This window comes from Bombus vosnesenskii, unplaced genomic scaffold (genome assembly GCF_011952255.1).
Source record: "Bombus vosnesenskii isolate JDL3184/JDL3185 unplaced genomic scaffold, Bvos_JDL3184-5_v1.1 scf7180000013266, whole genome shotgun sequence".
In the NCBI taxonomy this organism is placed as follows: Eukaryota; Metazoa; Arthropoda; class Insecta; order Hymenoptera; family Apidae; genus Bombus; species Bombus vosnesenskii.
The window spans coordinates 1,632,100-1,644,470 of NW_022882926.1; the positions used below are offsets into that span (position 1 = coordinate 1,632,100).

Here is a 12,371-nt window from a genome sequence, read left to right on the forward strand (position 1 = left end):
AGGTATAAGATGATGATGCACATAGATAATGATTAGTACTCCTCAAAGTGCAGAAATTAAATACTACAGATAATAGGTAAAAGTATCTTTATTCAGTTGTTTTACATCAATTGTATGTATATCTTTACAAAAATATTTAATTATGACACAAAATATTGGAATAAAATTATTGATACAGTGTTATTTTTTGTAGATATTTTCAATTATACATAACTTATAATGTAGGTTAATAATTTAATACTTTTACACAATAATTTGCAGACAATGCGACCGATTGAAGTTTATATGCATAAATATATCATCATCATGTTAAAGCAAGTGCTGTTTTTATTTATTATCGTTTTCTTTTGTACTCCCAACATCACGATGATTTGTGTTAAAAAAATGTACATATATTATATTTTACATATTATAGTAAAATATAAATTCGTTCTTTTATAAATATTAATAAAGCTTTTGTATTATGATAGCAAAAATTACGATTAAAACTGCAATACTGAAACTTACAATGTATATTTTTGTTTGATAGTTTCCAGATGAATCTATATTAAGATCAACAGTTTTCACATCAATTTTATTTTGAGAATAGAATTCTGTAGGATCTGTTAAAAAAAAATTTTATGTTAGTATACATACATATATATAAATACATATAATCTTTCAATCAAGCATGTAATACTTACCAGCTTCAAATTCAATGTCTTTTTGAACATTACTTTCCTGAACCTCTAAGTCTAGGAGTTCTTGCAACGATAAAAGAGCTTCTTGAGGTCCCTCACCAGGAAATAGGTAATCTGACAATGTTACTTTACTTTCAGGCAATGCTATTAATACTCTTCTTGGAGGTTCGTGTAATGTTATATTTTCTGAGAAAGTAATGAAATGAACAATTTTGTATAACTATTTAATTTCTTATATGGTGAAATAGATACCTTCTGGAGATCCATTTTCTTCTTCAATCAAACTATCCCAATGCATTTCTAATCTACTTGCTAATGACCTTATTATGTCTTGCTTTATTGCAGCATTAGCTTCTTCGACATTTGCTTTTTGATGGACGAAAGTTCTACTTACTAATTGTCCAATCAAACGTATAGATGCATTGCATGGTGTTATCCTCACATCTGAGTTAAGATTCTTTTCATGCTAATAATTCACAAGATAAACTGTTATATTTATTTATATTACTATATATTATTAAAGACAAGTACTTACACATGGAATATATAAATTAATTTGAATTGATCGGTCATTATTATTTTTTTCATTATTTCTACAATTTCTTTCATCTTTCTTGTTTTTACTAATTAGCTCTAATCTATCATCTGGGGATCGAACTTCTCCTTCAATTACAATAAGGGAAGATTCAATGATATCTGACACACTCTTTAAAATATCTTGTAGTTGTTTTTTAAGAGTTTCCGGATCTTTATTAGCAGCAATGAGAAATAGACGATCAAAATCAATAAGTGCCTCAAGTTGATGCCAGTTGGTTGCTTTAGCTTGAAATTTCCAATCTACTGGTTTTAATATTTCATTACGGATTTCTATAGATTTACAAGTGTATCTAAAAAAAATAATAGAAAGTTAAATAATGATGAAAAGTAATTGTTAAATATATTACAATATATCATACTTTTGTGTAACACTATTTAAATATAAGATAAGATGTTCTTCATTATTATCCCCACATAAATATTTATTACATGATAAATTTTTTTGCATTGTTGTAAGGACAGATTTTAGTTTTTGTACATTATTATTATTATGTGAAATATCCTCTGGACCAACAATAAACGTTCCAAGGACACGCATTCCACCAGGTAACATTCTAGTAACCTGTAAACAACAATATTAAAGATCCTTTCTTTTTATGATTCTATATTTTAATTACATTTATTTGATATATTTAAAATGAAAAAAATACATACATGTTTAGCATGATCTGCAACCCAACTCTCTGGTATATCTTTTACTGCTTTAATGTGGTTTTCAGTAGCAGTATTTTGTTCAGATTTTGTTGTGGAACTAAGCAATGTTTCTTCCACTACGTTTTTACCAAGGGGTGGTGGTGTCTTTGCTAAGTGCACAATATAATCTTTTTGACCAGCACTCTGTAATATCAATCATAATTTATGTTGGATGATATAAAATGAAATCATTGAAACTTTAACAATATTCCAACCTTTCATCTAAAGCAACAATTCTAAAATGAACATAAGTTAAATAAAATTGTATGTATTTCGACAAAAATTCTATAAAAATGTACCATTTATATTTATTGAAATGATTTAAGAGTGTCTGTTAAGAAGTACATATGTCAGGACAAGTGACAAGAGCAGAGATGACGTGAAATTGGAACATACAAAAATCGAACCTGTCCCACAATTAGTCCTATCGTGTATTCATCTGGTTTTGCTAGTGACGTCAAATAATTATGAAGACGTTGTTCTGCATATACAGTTCGGCCCATTGCTTTTGATGTTTCTGTAAACACGTAAATTGTATCACAGCCTACTATGTTAACGTTACCAATGTTATCACTGGTTGTACAGCGTACAAACCATTGACTAAGAATAGGATAGACTATGCATGCAATTCAAAAGAGTGTTCCACAGGCCCTGGTTCGAGCTACACAAGCTACGTAGCCTCTCATGGCATTTTATTATCACATGCGACATTATCGGTTCAGTATAGAATAAGATACCAACGCTACTGAAATGGTAAGAATTATAATTAATGATATTATAGGGTGGAGAGGTAGGAGAAGAAGAGGAAAATGAATTATTTGTTAATAAACCAATGTTGGAATATACAAGAGTACTGTTAAGATTCTCTGATAATGAGAATTCGGTAAAATGGCTAACGATTGAACGGTAGATAAATTGCGAAGGACAAATTGAGGAAAATCTAAGGAAAATTTTCCGAGAAATAAAATTGGGAAATAAATGTGCTCAGCTGTTGAAAGAAAATAAAGATTTGATATTTTCATTTCATCTTCACAATCTTCCTCCTGTTTTTTGTCATTATTTCACTGGATGCCAAATGAGTGGTGTCGTCTGTATTTAATATAATTTGAAATGTTCATCTTAATATAATCCTCTTAACTTTGACAATATCAAAATTCATAGAATTAATAAATTTGCACCAGTAACGAAAGTAAGATGGATAAAAAGCATGGTTAGTTACGGGGTTACACAATTTAGCCGTTACGTCTTCATGTCTTTACATCTTACCAATAGTCAATTGTTTTTTCTATTTTTATTGTTTTTGTAAATGAACATGCATCTAAAACATATACCAGAGATACATATGTTTTATCAAAAATATTATTCACTGTTCGCCGATCTATTATTAAAACATTGATATTTAGGTTTTACCATAACAAAAACATTATCCCGACAAAAGTAAATTTAATGTTTAAATCTAAAACATTATCGTGTGTAAAAAATATATTAAAGTTACTGCGCCATTCCACTGATCCGTTATCGTTTGAAAGTGAATATTCTCTTTTTTCTCTAAAAAAATATAGTAAACGATTCATTTCTCCTTCTTAGGCAACTTACCATTAATTTCATTATTGCGCGATTGTGTCATTCTCATACTTGTCTAGCTCGGATAGAGAAGTAGATATGAAGTTTTTCATAGAACTGTACAATTAAATAGGTTCTTGTTTATGCTAGTGTCCAACTAAACAGAGTAGATCCCTAACTTAAAACTTAAATATATAGGTTCTTATGTATGCTAAATTGCAATCAAACAAGGCAAATCCCTAATTTTATAGGTTCTTGTATATGCTAATGCTCGTTCCTTTTAATACTTGGCTGCATGGTGCAGCACCTGTACTGTGAAATAATTAGAACTACGTGCGTAAACACTCATTTCATCTCTGACTATATATATCGCAAATATCCGTGATAATGCGAAGAAAGTCCAAGATTGATAATTGCTTTTCTTAAACATCTAGGACAAATATTAAATAATTAATAAATTATTCTATTTTTTAATAGTTATATTTCTATATTTAGAAATGTAACTCTCGTTGTCAGGATGCATGCGTTCATGAACAATAGGGCATGACAGCATGAATACGCTTTATTAAATAAATTATATACAGGTTCTCTCACATACAGACATTGTCGCATTATCAAAATGCTACATACTTACTAAATAAAATATAAATTATAATACGAAAAGATCTTCGACTACAATAACATTGACTTTAGAGGCCTTTACTGCTGAATCAACATGTCTAATCCCAAATACTCTCGTTCTTTCACATATTGAGGCTTGCAATTATATCTTATTATCATAAGTAAATAATTTTTTTAAATATAATCTTGCTGATTCTGTTGTCATAAAAAAAATTTTGTTTAAAGAAATTTTATGAAAAAGGTATAAAATTTTGATTTCATTGCAAAGCCCCAGTAAGAGAGTATTATCATTCTTTATGCAAGTGCCAAAAAGATATAAAAAAGGCTAACGTATGTATCAAATGCGAAATCTGAAAATGATTTCATGTTCCTCTTTCGTACCAATTCCTTCTCCTTTGTTGTGTCCCCCATCTAGGACTCTTTCATATATCTGGTTTATAATAATAGATATTATTAGAATTATCACAGTCTGTGTATTTACAGTTTAAATGTTAACGTAATATCCTTCTTAAATTAATTTAGCAGCGTTCTTTTTTCGTGTGATGTTGTTTTGAAAAGAACCTTAGGGGAATTAGCTCTATCGTTGTGCATGGACGGCAGAGCATTACGGAAGAGAAAAAATATCTTCAATTTGTATAAGATAAAAAGAGAAATAGGGAAAGAATACTTCAAAGGCATGCATATCGGAACTAATGTTTCTATAGCTACTGGATAAATCTGCGTATCGTATGAAATAATATCAATAACTTAATTATTAATTACATCTTAAAGTTGGACATGTCTTATTTGTATCTTGTATTTACACCTTAAATATTTATACAACGTTACGCGATAAAAATCTGAAACGTTTTTCTGTACTTCTTCCTTTTTATCAAACATTTTCCGTTTTGTTTTCTATATATTTGGACGTTAACAAATTATCCATTTTTTTTAAATTCCTCAATCATTGAAGATCATTCAAACGCCCAACAGAGTAATATATTCTATTTAACTTATACGGCAGAGACATACAATTAATAAAAATAGAAGAGATACAATAACTTTCTGAAAATTATACAAGTAACGAACTGAAGGAATCATAAATTATCACAACTATGACTCACTCATGCTCATTTAACTCTCCATAAAACTTTCATCAAGAGAAAAAGATATCAATATCTCACGAGTCCAAAGATGATAATTCTGTTCAGAAATTTCATTTTCTTGTACTTGTAATATCCGTTCTTCCTACTGTTTTCCATATGAATTAATGCCCTGCCTATCTTTCTCAGATTTCTTCCTTAAAAGAAATTTGTAATGATCTTATTCAAGGACTTTTCTCTCATCAAACTTTGATTCAATTCACAGGAATTAAAGACTCCAAATAAACTATTCTCCAACCAAAATGTACAATTTTCTCAAGCAGTTGGATAAACAAATGACAATCATTCCGTTTTATCGTATTCTGCACGCTGTACATTTTAAACATTTTAGAATACCAAGTATTCTATCGTGCGAATCCAAGAAAATCTGTGAGTCTATCGTTCCAATCGTGAAGCCAGTGAGTGGGTCCATGGCTCGGTTGCCTCTGTTTGCAGGGATTGATCTCTGACTCCAAGGGCATGTATTCTTCGCCCCTGATGCAGAAATAACTCTTTATCGGGCTTCTACACATTGGACACCGATCTAGTTTGCCAAAGCAGGATGCGCAGATACAAGTATGTCTGCAAGGCAACAGAGCACGCGAAAGAGGAAAGTATTGGCAAACGACGCAGAGTTGTTCTCCGGCTGTGTTCCATAACGATCCCTCGGGATCGCCGGTCCCGGAGGCAACCAATGCGCCTCTAGTCGAGCTACCGTTGTTGTTACAAGGTTCTGCGAGGGCTAGAGCTGAGCCTAGACCCGAAGACACGTCTCCTTCATCATAGTTCGTCGAGTTACCGGTAGCTAGGTATAGTTGCTGCAACAGAAATAGTTTTATCAGTACAGAATTTAATTTGTGCTTGAGATAGAAATATGGTGTGTCTCATAAAACTATGAAACCACCGTAAAATCTTCAATCTTTATATAGGTATCAGGTACCAGATACAATACAAGAAAATGATTAAAAAATTGATTAGTTAGTGATAAGTTATCGTTACAATTTTATTTTATTATATTCTAAACTCGACTTTTGTGCAATAAAATGTTCTGTTATACTTATATACACTGTTATAGAACAAGTATAAACTAGTTCTTTGAAGAAAATTATTTCTTATCACGTTAACATATAAAAGTATATAATGCAATATATAAAACTTGGAAGTTTTCGAGTGGTTTTCCTGATGTTGAATTTGAATATAGAGACTTACCTTAAGACAAGACAACTGGCCATTTGCCTGTTTTAGATATTGCGCCAAGATCGAGGTTGGTAAAGTGCACACGCTGTCTTTGATGTGGACAACGTTTACCAGAGCCACCTTGCAAGGAAAACAAAACCGAATAAGCTAATGCAGTTGTAGTATTTGTATTTAAATGTCCGTTTGGTTTAATAGAAAACCGAGTTTAATTAATGGTAATAAGATTGTAATCGAGTCACGCAACGCTTGTTATATTTCGACAATATACATTAAAGTAGTTGCTCCTTTGCATTTCATTTTCAGTTATACGTTATTTTCCGCATTACAATTATCATTGTATTTACAGAATTTAAATCGTTTCACAAAAGTTCTACGATAAATTAGCAATTGAGATGACCGATGCTTTTGTAAAAACTCAAAAGATACCCACGGTCTCGTCTGGATGAGGATCTCCATTATCCCTGCGAGTTAAGAAGATTACTAAAGGATAACAAAGTCTAGGTGGTGTCCCAAGTTCTAATTCTGGTGCCGGAAGCGACAATCTCAATGTTTCTTCCCCGTGTGGTTGTCTACTGTATTTCTCAATCAAGGAATTATCAGTGGTACCATTAACGGTAATGTTAATTACGATACAAATGTTTACAAATTACAAAAGATAATTAAAAAAAAAAGAATAAGAATTAAAATTATTTTATAAAAGGATACGTTTGTAGTGGTGTGAGATACTGCGCGTGACCTTGGAGAAGAGTGCCGTTCAAGGACGCGTCTCTAAGGGTGCTCCAAGGTTTCCAAAGCGCCAAGTGAAGTTCCCTTATACTGACGCCCCAAAGCGCCTGCAGAGAGTACTCGACTTGACTTGATATTTCGCATTCTACCTCTGTAACAAGAAAGTAAGAGGACATTTTAGTATTATACCTATATACAGGGTGATGTATCAATAATGTTACAAGATTTACAACTTGTTCATATAAAAGATATATTCTTATAAATAAAAAGATATTTAAGGATCATTTGTTACTGTTACAGCGTGGAATCCTACCTTTTACTGACTAAATTTATAGTTCTATTGCTTTTAAATTTTCTCCTCGAGCATATCATCGTTAATTCGCGCAAATGATTATTATACAAGTAATACATTCATTACATTCTACGGTTACTCGATAATCATGGAAGATCATGGAAAATCATAAGCTAGTGGAACGACTATATAACTACTGAACGTTCGTTTTATTGTAACATAATAAGAGCTGAGAGTAACTTAAGAAAAGAGTTTCGCAGCGATATGTTAACCGTATTATTTCACATCGTGACGTTACTCAAAATGATTATGTAACAAGCCTACTTTCAACCTTTTTTTCCCTCTCGTCTGGTTCCAAGATATCTCGGCCAACGGGGTTTCCAGGTCATGCGTGAGAGGACAAACCACAACGTACTTCCTGCAGGTCTAATTCTCGCGAATGCTCATTGTTCTCTGTGAAGGAGTACCTAGGAACCCTACTCGTTTCGTGGTTATTAGAGTACCATTTACGATCTCTGCTTCTACTATCTAGATCTCTTGTGTTTCAATATAATAATTGGCTGGCAGCTGCGTCATATCAGCCTTTCAAAGGCTGTACTAATCAACTGCATAAATTGAAAAATGGAGGAAAGTGATGTGAAGTTACGAGCGTTATCTTGGAATTCTTTATGCCATCTTCTTGCTTGTCGAGAAACTGATTGAAGAAAATCAAATCGAGAAAATTAATTCGAGACGATGACGAAACTAGCTTTAATCTTTTATCAATTAAATTTAGATTTAAAAGCGTACGAAAATCGAGGATATAACATTCGAAACGCAACTATTTACAATAATTACACTGCTTATACGCGATATGGGATACGTTGAACTTTGCGAAGTGATAATGTGTATAACTATTCCTCGAATGAGTCATCGTACCACGTATCTCGAGAACGGCCTTTCTAAACTCTTTGACGTCAACTATAATTCTAAGCTCTAACAGGTAATATGTGTAGTATATCCATAAACCTTTCCGTCAACCTTGTCACACTTATCCATGCTAATAAAACGACAAGTAGATCTGTTTACCAAGCGAATTAACGAATCGTTGTGTTCGAGAAGAGAAAGAAATAATTGCAGGCGACGTTTCGTGGCGAAAAACGACACAGGAAGCGGAGGATCATGACCTGAATCTCGTAATCTCGGGTCTTGGACCTCGAGTCACTTCTCAATTCGAGGTTCAAACAGGCAGACTAGCCAAAAATCCTCGTCGTTCGCGGCGAGGCTACCATCAAGGGGAGATTGTTTGGAGATCACGCGGGGCTAGTGTGAACGAAAGTGAAAGCTGTCAAGATGGATCGTGGTAGACTCCGACACAGACACAGACAAGTATCAAATCGGCCATTCCACGAAGCCACGAAATAGTAGAACACAGAGTTCTTTTTTAGTCGCGCTTTGATCGAGTCTACGCGAGGTCTTGCAACAGAGTTCATCTTGAGACGATCAGTGATCCACAAACCGACGATCTGAAGGTTCAGATTAGTCAAGTTACCTGCATTTAAACTTGTGTTCATACGGGTACAATAATAGCGCGATGAAAACAGCATAATTGCGAATTAAAGCATAGCAGAGCCATTCGTGTTAGCAGACAGTAAATATAAAAATAAAACTTTTACATCAACGAAACAATTCTAATGCAACTTGGATGCGCCGCAAGGTTCAGCTTATATTCTCATATATTTTTGCTCCTATTGCCAGGTGATATGGCAAATGCAAAATTGCACAATTTCGAGTTAAAGCATGGCTGGTCAAGCATAACTGGAGTGGTTGGCAAAGACTTAACACGTAGGCTGTGATAATGAGCTGCGCGATGTGGGTCAAACTTCATGAATGATATCCTAGAAGTTCTGGAGGAAACACGGGCCTGACTTTTGCAAGGTAGACTAGTATACCTGAAACGTTCGAAACTCTAGAATATTCTGTATAATCTGATATTAATCTGAATACTGAATGTTACAGTCTTGAGTTTAACAAAAAGCTCCAGACATCCGTCGAGTGCGTTCTTCGACATTAGAAATCCCAGAAATCTGATTTCTCGATTCTTTCAAAGTTTGCAAACGAAGCTTCTCTTCGAAGAGTTTCATCCTGCATAGAGCCAATCCTAAGAAATGATTTAACGTAAGTCGAACTAAATTGCACTGTTGAATGTAAAAAGGCCTCGGAATATGTAAGCTCTTTTTGTGCAAAACGCGTAAATAAAGTAAGAGCTTTAACTAACGTGCTCCTTAAATTTTATTTTCCTATATCTAAAATCGCCGACGCCACAGTAAATTTTGAGAATTGATATTGCCTTCAGAACGGAAATAGTCAATTTTTAAATAGAGATAGTTTTATTTTTTAACGATGTAATAAGATAACGAAGAATTGAGAATGGATAATTTGCAGAATAGTTATCTTCTTCTGCTATCAGATACGAGAAATATGTGCATTATTGTTGCGATTGTTTGTAGAAAGCAAAATATTTATTGCGTTACGTATGGTGACATTTAAAATATGAAACTTACACCGTGCAAAGTTTAAAATAAGTTCACTACGGGCTCTAAAAGCTTACGGTTGACATTGAAGTTGTACTTGTATTCAACAGTAGAATTGTCAATGACTGACCTATCTCGATCATGAGGATTCGCGAACCTTTTCGATCGTCGAATACAACACGATCGATTAGTCGAGTGGTACATACAACGATGGAATGGATCGGTGAAAGGCCAGTCAGCCAACCAGATCAACTGCAATTGCACAGTATATTGCACTATGATCACCCACGGTTTGACAAAGTGAACACACATAAATCTCTTGTCATTCGGTAGGTGATAGTGGACCATGTACCGACAATATAGCTATTTATTTTTGACAAAATTGGTTTTTCATAGGGGCAAAATTTAATGATAATCTAAGTTTCAAGTGTTTGATTTACAGGACTGTAATTAACCCGAATTCCAAAGTACAGTTCAGTGGTTCGGTTTCGTGGCACGAAATTCTTTCGTATCTTCCTCGCAATCTATATTTTCATTTTCTAATTGAAGTCGGTTTTCGTTAAATAGTTATCGAAGAAGTCTGCGTTCGAAGTTGGTCGCTTAGAAAATATTGGAAGCTCTACTTTACGTTGCTGGAAATTTTAAGCCTTGAAACTCTTCTGTATTTCCCATAGAATCTATATTTTCAATTTTCTAAGTGAAGTCGGTTTTTATTAAAATATTTATCGAGGAAGTTTGCGTTCAAAGTTAATCAGTTAGAGAATGTTGCGAGTTTTACTTTACGTTATTAGGAATTTAAAGAAACAAGTTTGCTATTTTTTGCAGGAATCTTCGTGTTTACCGTACTCGCGTTAATGGCTGAGTTTTTGCGTTACTGTACGACGATTGTAAAATAGGAATGGTACCAATTACAAGTGATATTAAAATTCTTAATATAAAGCTGTAATATAAATATAATATAAAGCCGCAATAATATAAAATCAGTATATATAATATATAATACAATTAATGTCCAGTTCAATAAACTGCTACGCGGAGAAAAAAGAACAAAAGCGACTGTTCCATAAAGCCGACTGAATTATGATGATAACAGCCAGCGTGGAATAGTCGATTATCAAATGTCATTGCATAATCAGAACAAACCCACTAATCCGTTCGCTTGGTTGCACCGTTGCACCAGCTACTCGTGGAAATCGGACCATTTTGCGTGCACATACCCGTCTCTTTCGTTCACGGGGCAAACAGAACGTATAGTGCAATGGTAGCTGAGCACGAATGCGATTACCGTAACGCCTACGTAACCTGGTGAAATTGTGAAATTACTTTTTCTTATCCATTTGCGGATTCCAAATAATAAAAATAGAATCGAAGGTCGGCGTTCCTTTATTGTAAGAGATAGTGAGAACGATGATAATTAAACAACAGCTAATTATAATCTTATCGATTGCTAATGAATTCGTATTGACGTGAATTAATTTTCATTTGTTTCCTTCCCCTTTCCTCTCGTTGTCACATATTTCTTCGATGGACACAAGCTCAAACGGAAATGGTGATTCACGAGACTTTCATGAATGAAACAATGATTATAAAATCGAGCGGAATACGGTAAGCAAAACAAAACGTTAATTCCTTTAAAGATATGTAGAAACGAAGATTCCCGTGGACATTCTCGAAGCTGCTTCCTGATAAATCTCTTTATTGCGCGTTACAATTCAACGTTAGTCATATTAATCGATCTCGTGTCCACTTTAATTTCGAAATAAATTTGCTAATATTATCGACTATATCCCTTCATCCTATAGCAGTAAGATGGAAACCAGTATCTCCGCCTCTTTGTCTCGTCGATGGGTTGCTATGTGTCTCGAGCAATACTCGAGGCTTCTATCTCCCCTGTTTGAACTGTGACTCAACCACTCAGCCAGAGAATTCCAGGCAATGGCAACAAGAACGTACTTGCTCTTTCAAAGCCTGCTTTTTCTGCATGGTTTAGGCGCACAGTAAGGGCGAGCGATTTTTCGACGCTGTGTTCTCGCTACGTCATACATTTGTCTTCGTTGTTTTTAATTGGGAAAACAGAAGGAGACATACGACGCAGCGTCAAAAAGTCGCTCGTCACCACCGAACTTTAATTGGCTCGGGGAAAACACGACTTCCGAGAGATCGATCTCTTCTACAATTTTTTCATCGCGAATCACAAACTTGAATACTTAGATAGATACTTAAACTCGTGTCGAGAACACTAGATTATCACTTCCTTCGCTAATGGAAAGTTTATAGAATATAGGCGATGGAGAGAACTGATCATCATAACCGGATTTCAAACGCAGTGAGATTTGCATCATGTACTAAATATTATACTGAGTACTCT

The 12,371-nt window shown here is 33.9% G+C and overlaps 2 protein-coding genes and 2 long non-coding RNA genes across 6 annotated transcripts in view; 2 read left to right on the forward strand and 2 right to left on the reverse strand.

The window, feature by feature from the left end:
• Positions 1-123: 123 nt before the first annotated feature.
• LOC117230279 (protein odr-4 homolog) lies at positions 124-2,713 on the reverse strand. Of its 2 annotated transcripts, XM_033487550.1 has the most exons (8): positions 2,565-2,713; positions 2,378-2,487; positions 1,932-2,114; positions 1,637-1,839; positions 1,216-1,567; positions 933-1,146; positions 684-866; positions 124-602 (listed from the first exon to the last, which is right to left on the reverse strand). In XM_033487550.1, exons 2-8 carry the CDS (start codon positions 2,471-2,473, stop codon positions 445-447), a joined length of 1,389 nt encoding a protein of 462 aa, XP_033343441.1. In that variant the 5' UTR covers positions 2,474-2,487; positions 2,565-2,713; the 3' UTR covers positions 124-444. The 2 variants fall into 2 exon arrangements, with proteins under 2 accessions (XP_033343441.1, XP_033343440.1); XM_033487549.1 differs by lacking the exon at positions 2,565-2,713 and having other exon boundaries at positions 2,378-2,558.
• A 1,364-nt stretch (positions 2,714-4,077) lies between these two features.
• LOC117230282 (cell growth regulator with RING finger domain protein 1-like) overlaps positions 4,078-12,371 on the reverse strand; it is a 43,297-nt gene continuing 35,003 nt past the window's right edge. For both annotated transcript variants that reach the window (XM_033487559.1, XM_033487558.1), the window contains exons 3-6: positions 7,178-7,349; positions 6,903-7,044; positions 6,485-6,592; positions 4,078-6,093 (exon numbers count right to left, since the gene is read on the reverse strand). In XM_033487559.1, the coding sequence (XP_033343450.1) occupies positions 5,641-6,093; positions 6,485-6,592; positions 6,903-7,044; positions 7,178-7,349 (875 nt within the window). In that variant the 3' untranslated portion in view covers positions 4,078-5,640. The remainder of the gene's footprint in view (positions 6,094-6,484; positions 6,593-6,902; positions 7,045-7,177; positions 7,350-12,371) is intronic.
• Positions 8,249-8,698, forward strand: LOC117230294. Its single transcript, XR_004492743.1, has 2 exons — positions 8,249-8,472; positions 8,592-8,698. It is a non-coding gene; the product is annotated as an uncharacterized LOC117230294 (long non-coding RNA).
• On the forward strand, positions 8,854-9,612 carry LOC117230292. The gene is made up of 3 exons (XR_004492741.1): positions 8,854-9,120; positions 9,228-9,407; positions 9,489-9,612. It is a non-coding gene; the product is annotated as an uncharacterized LOC117230292 (long non-coding RNA).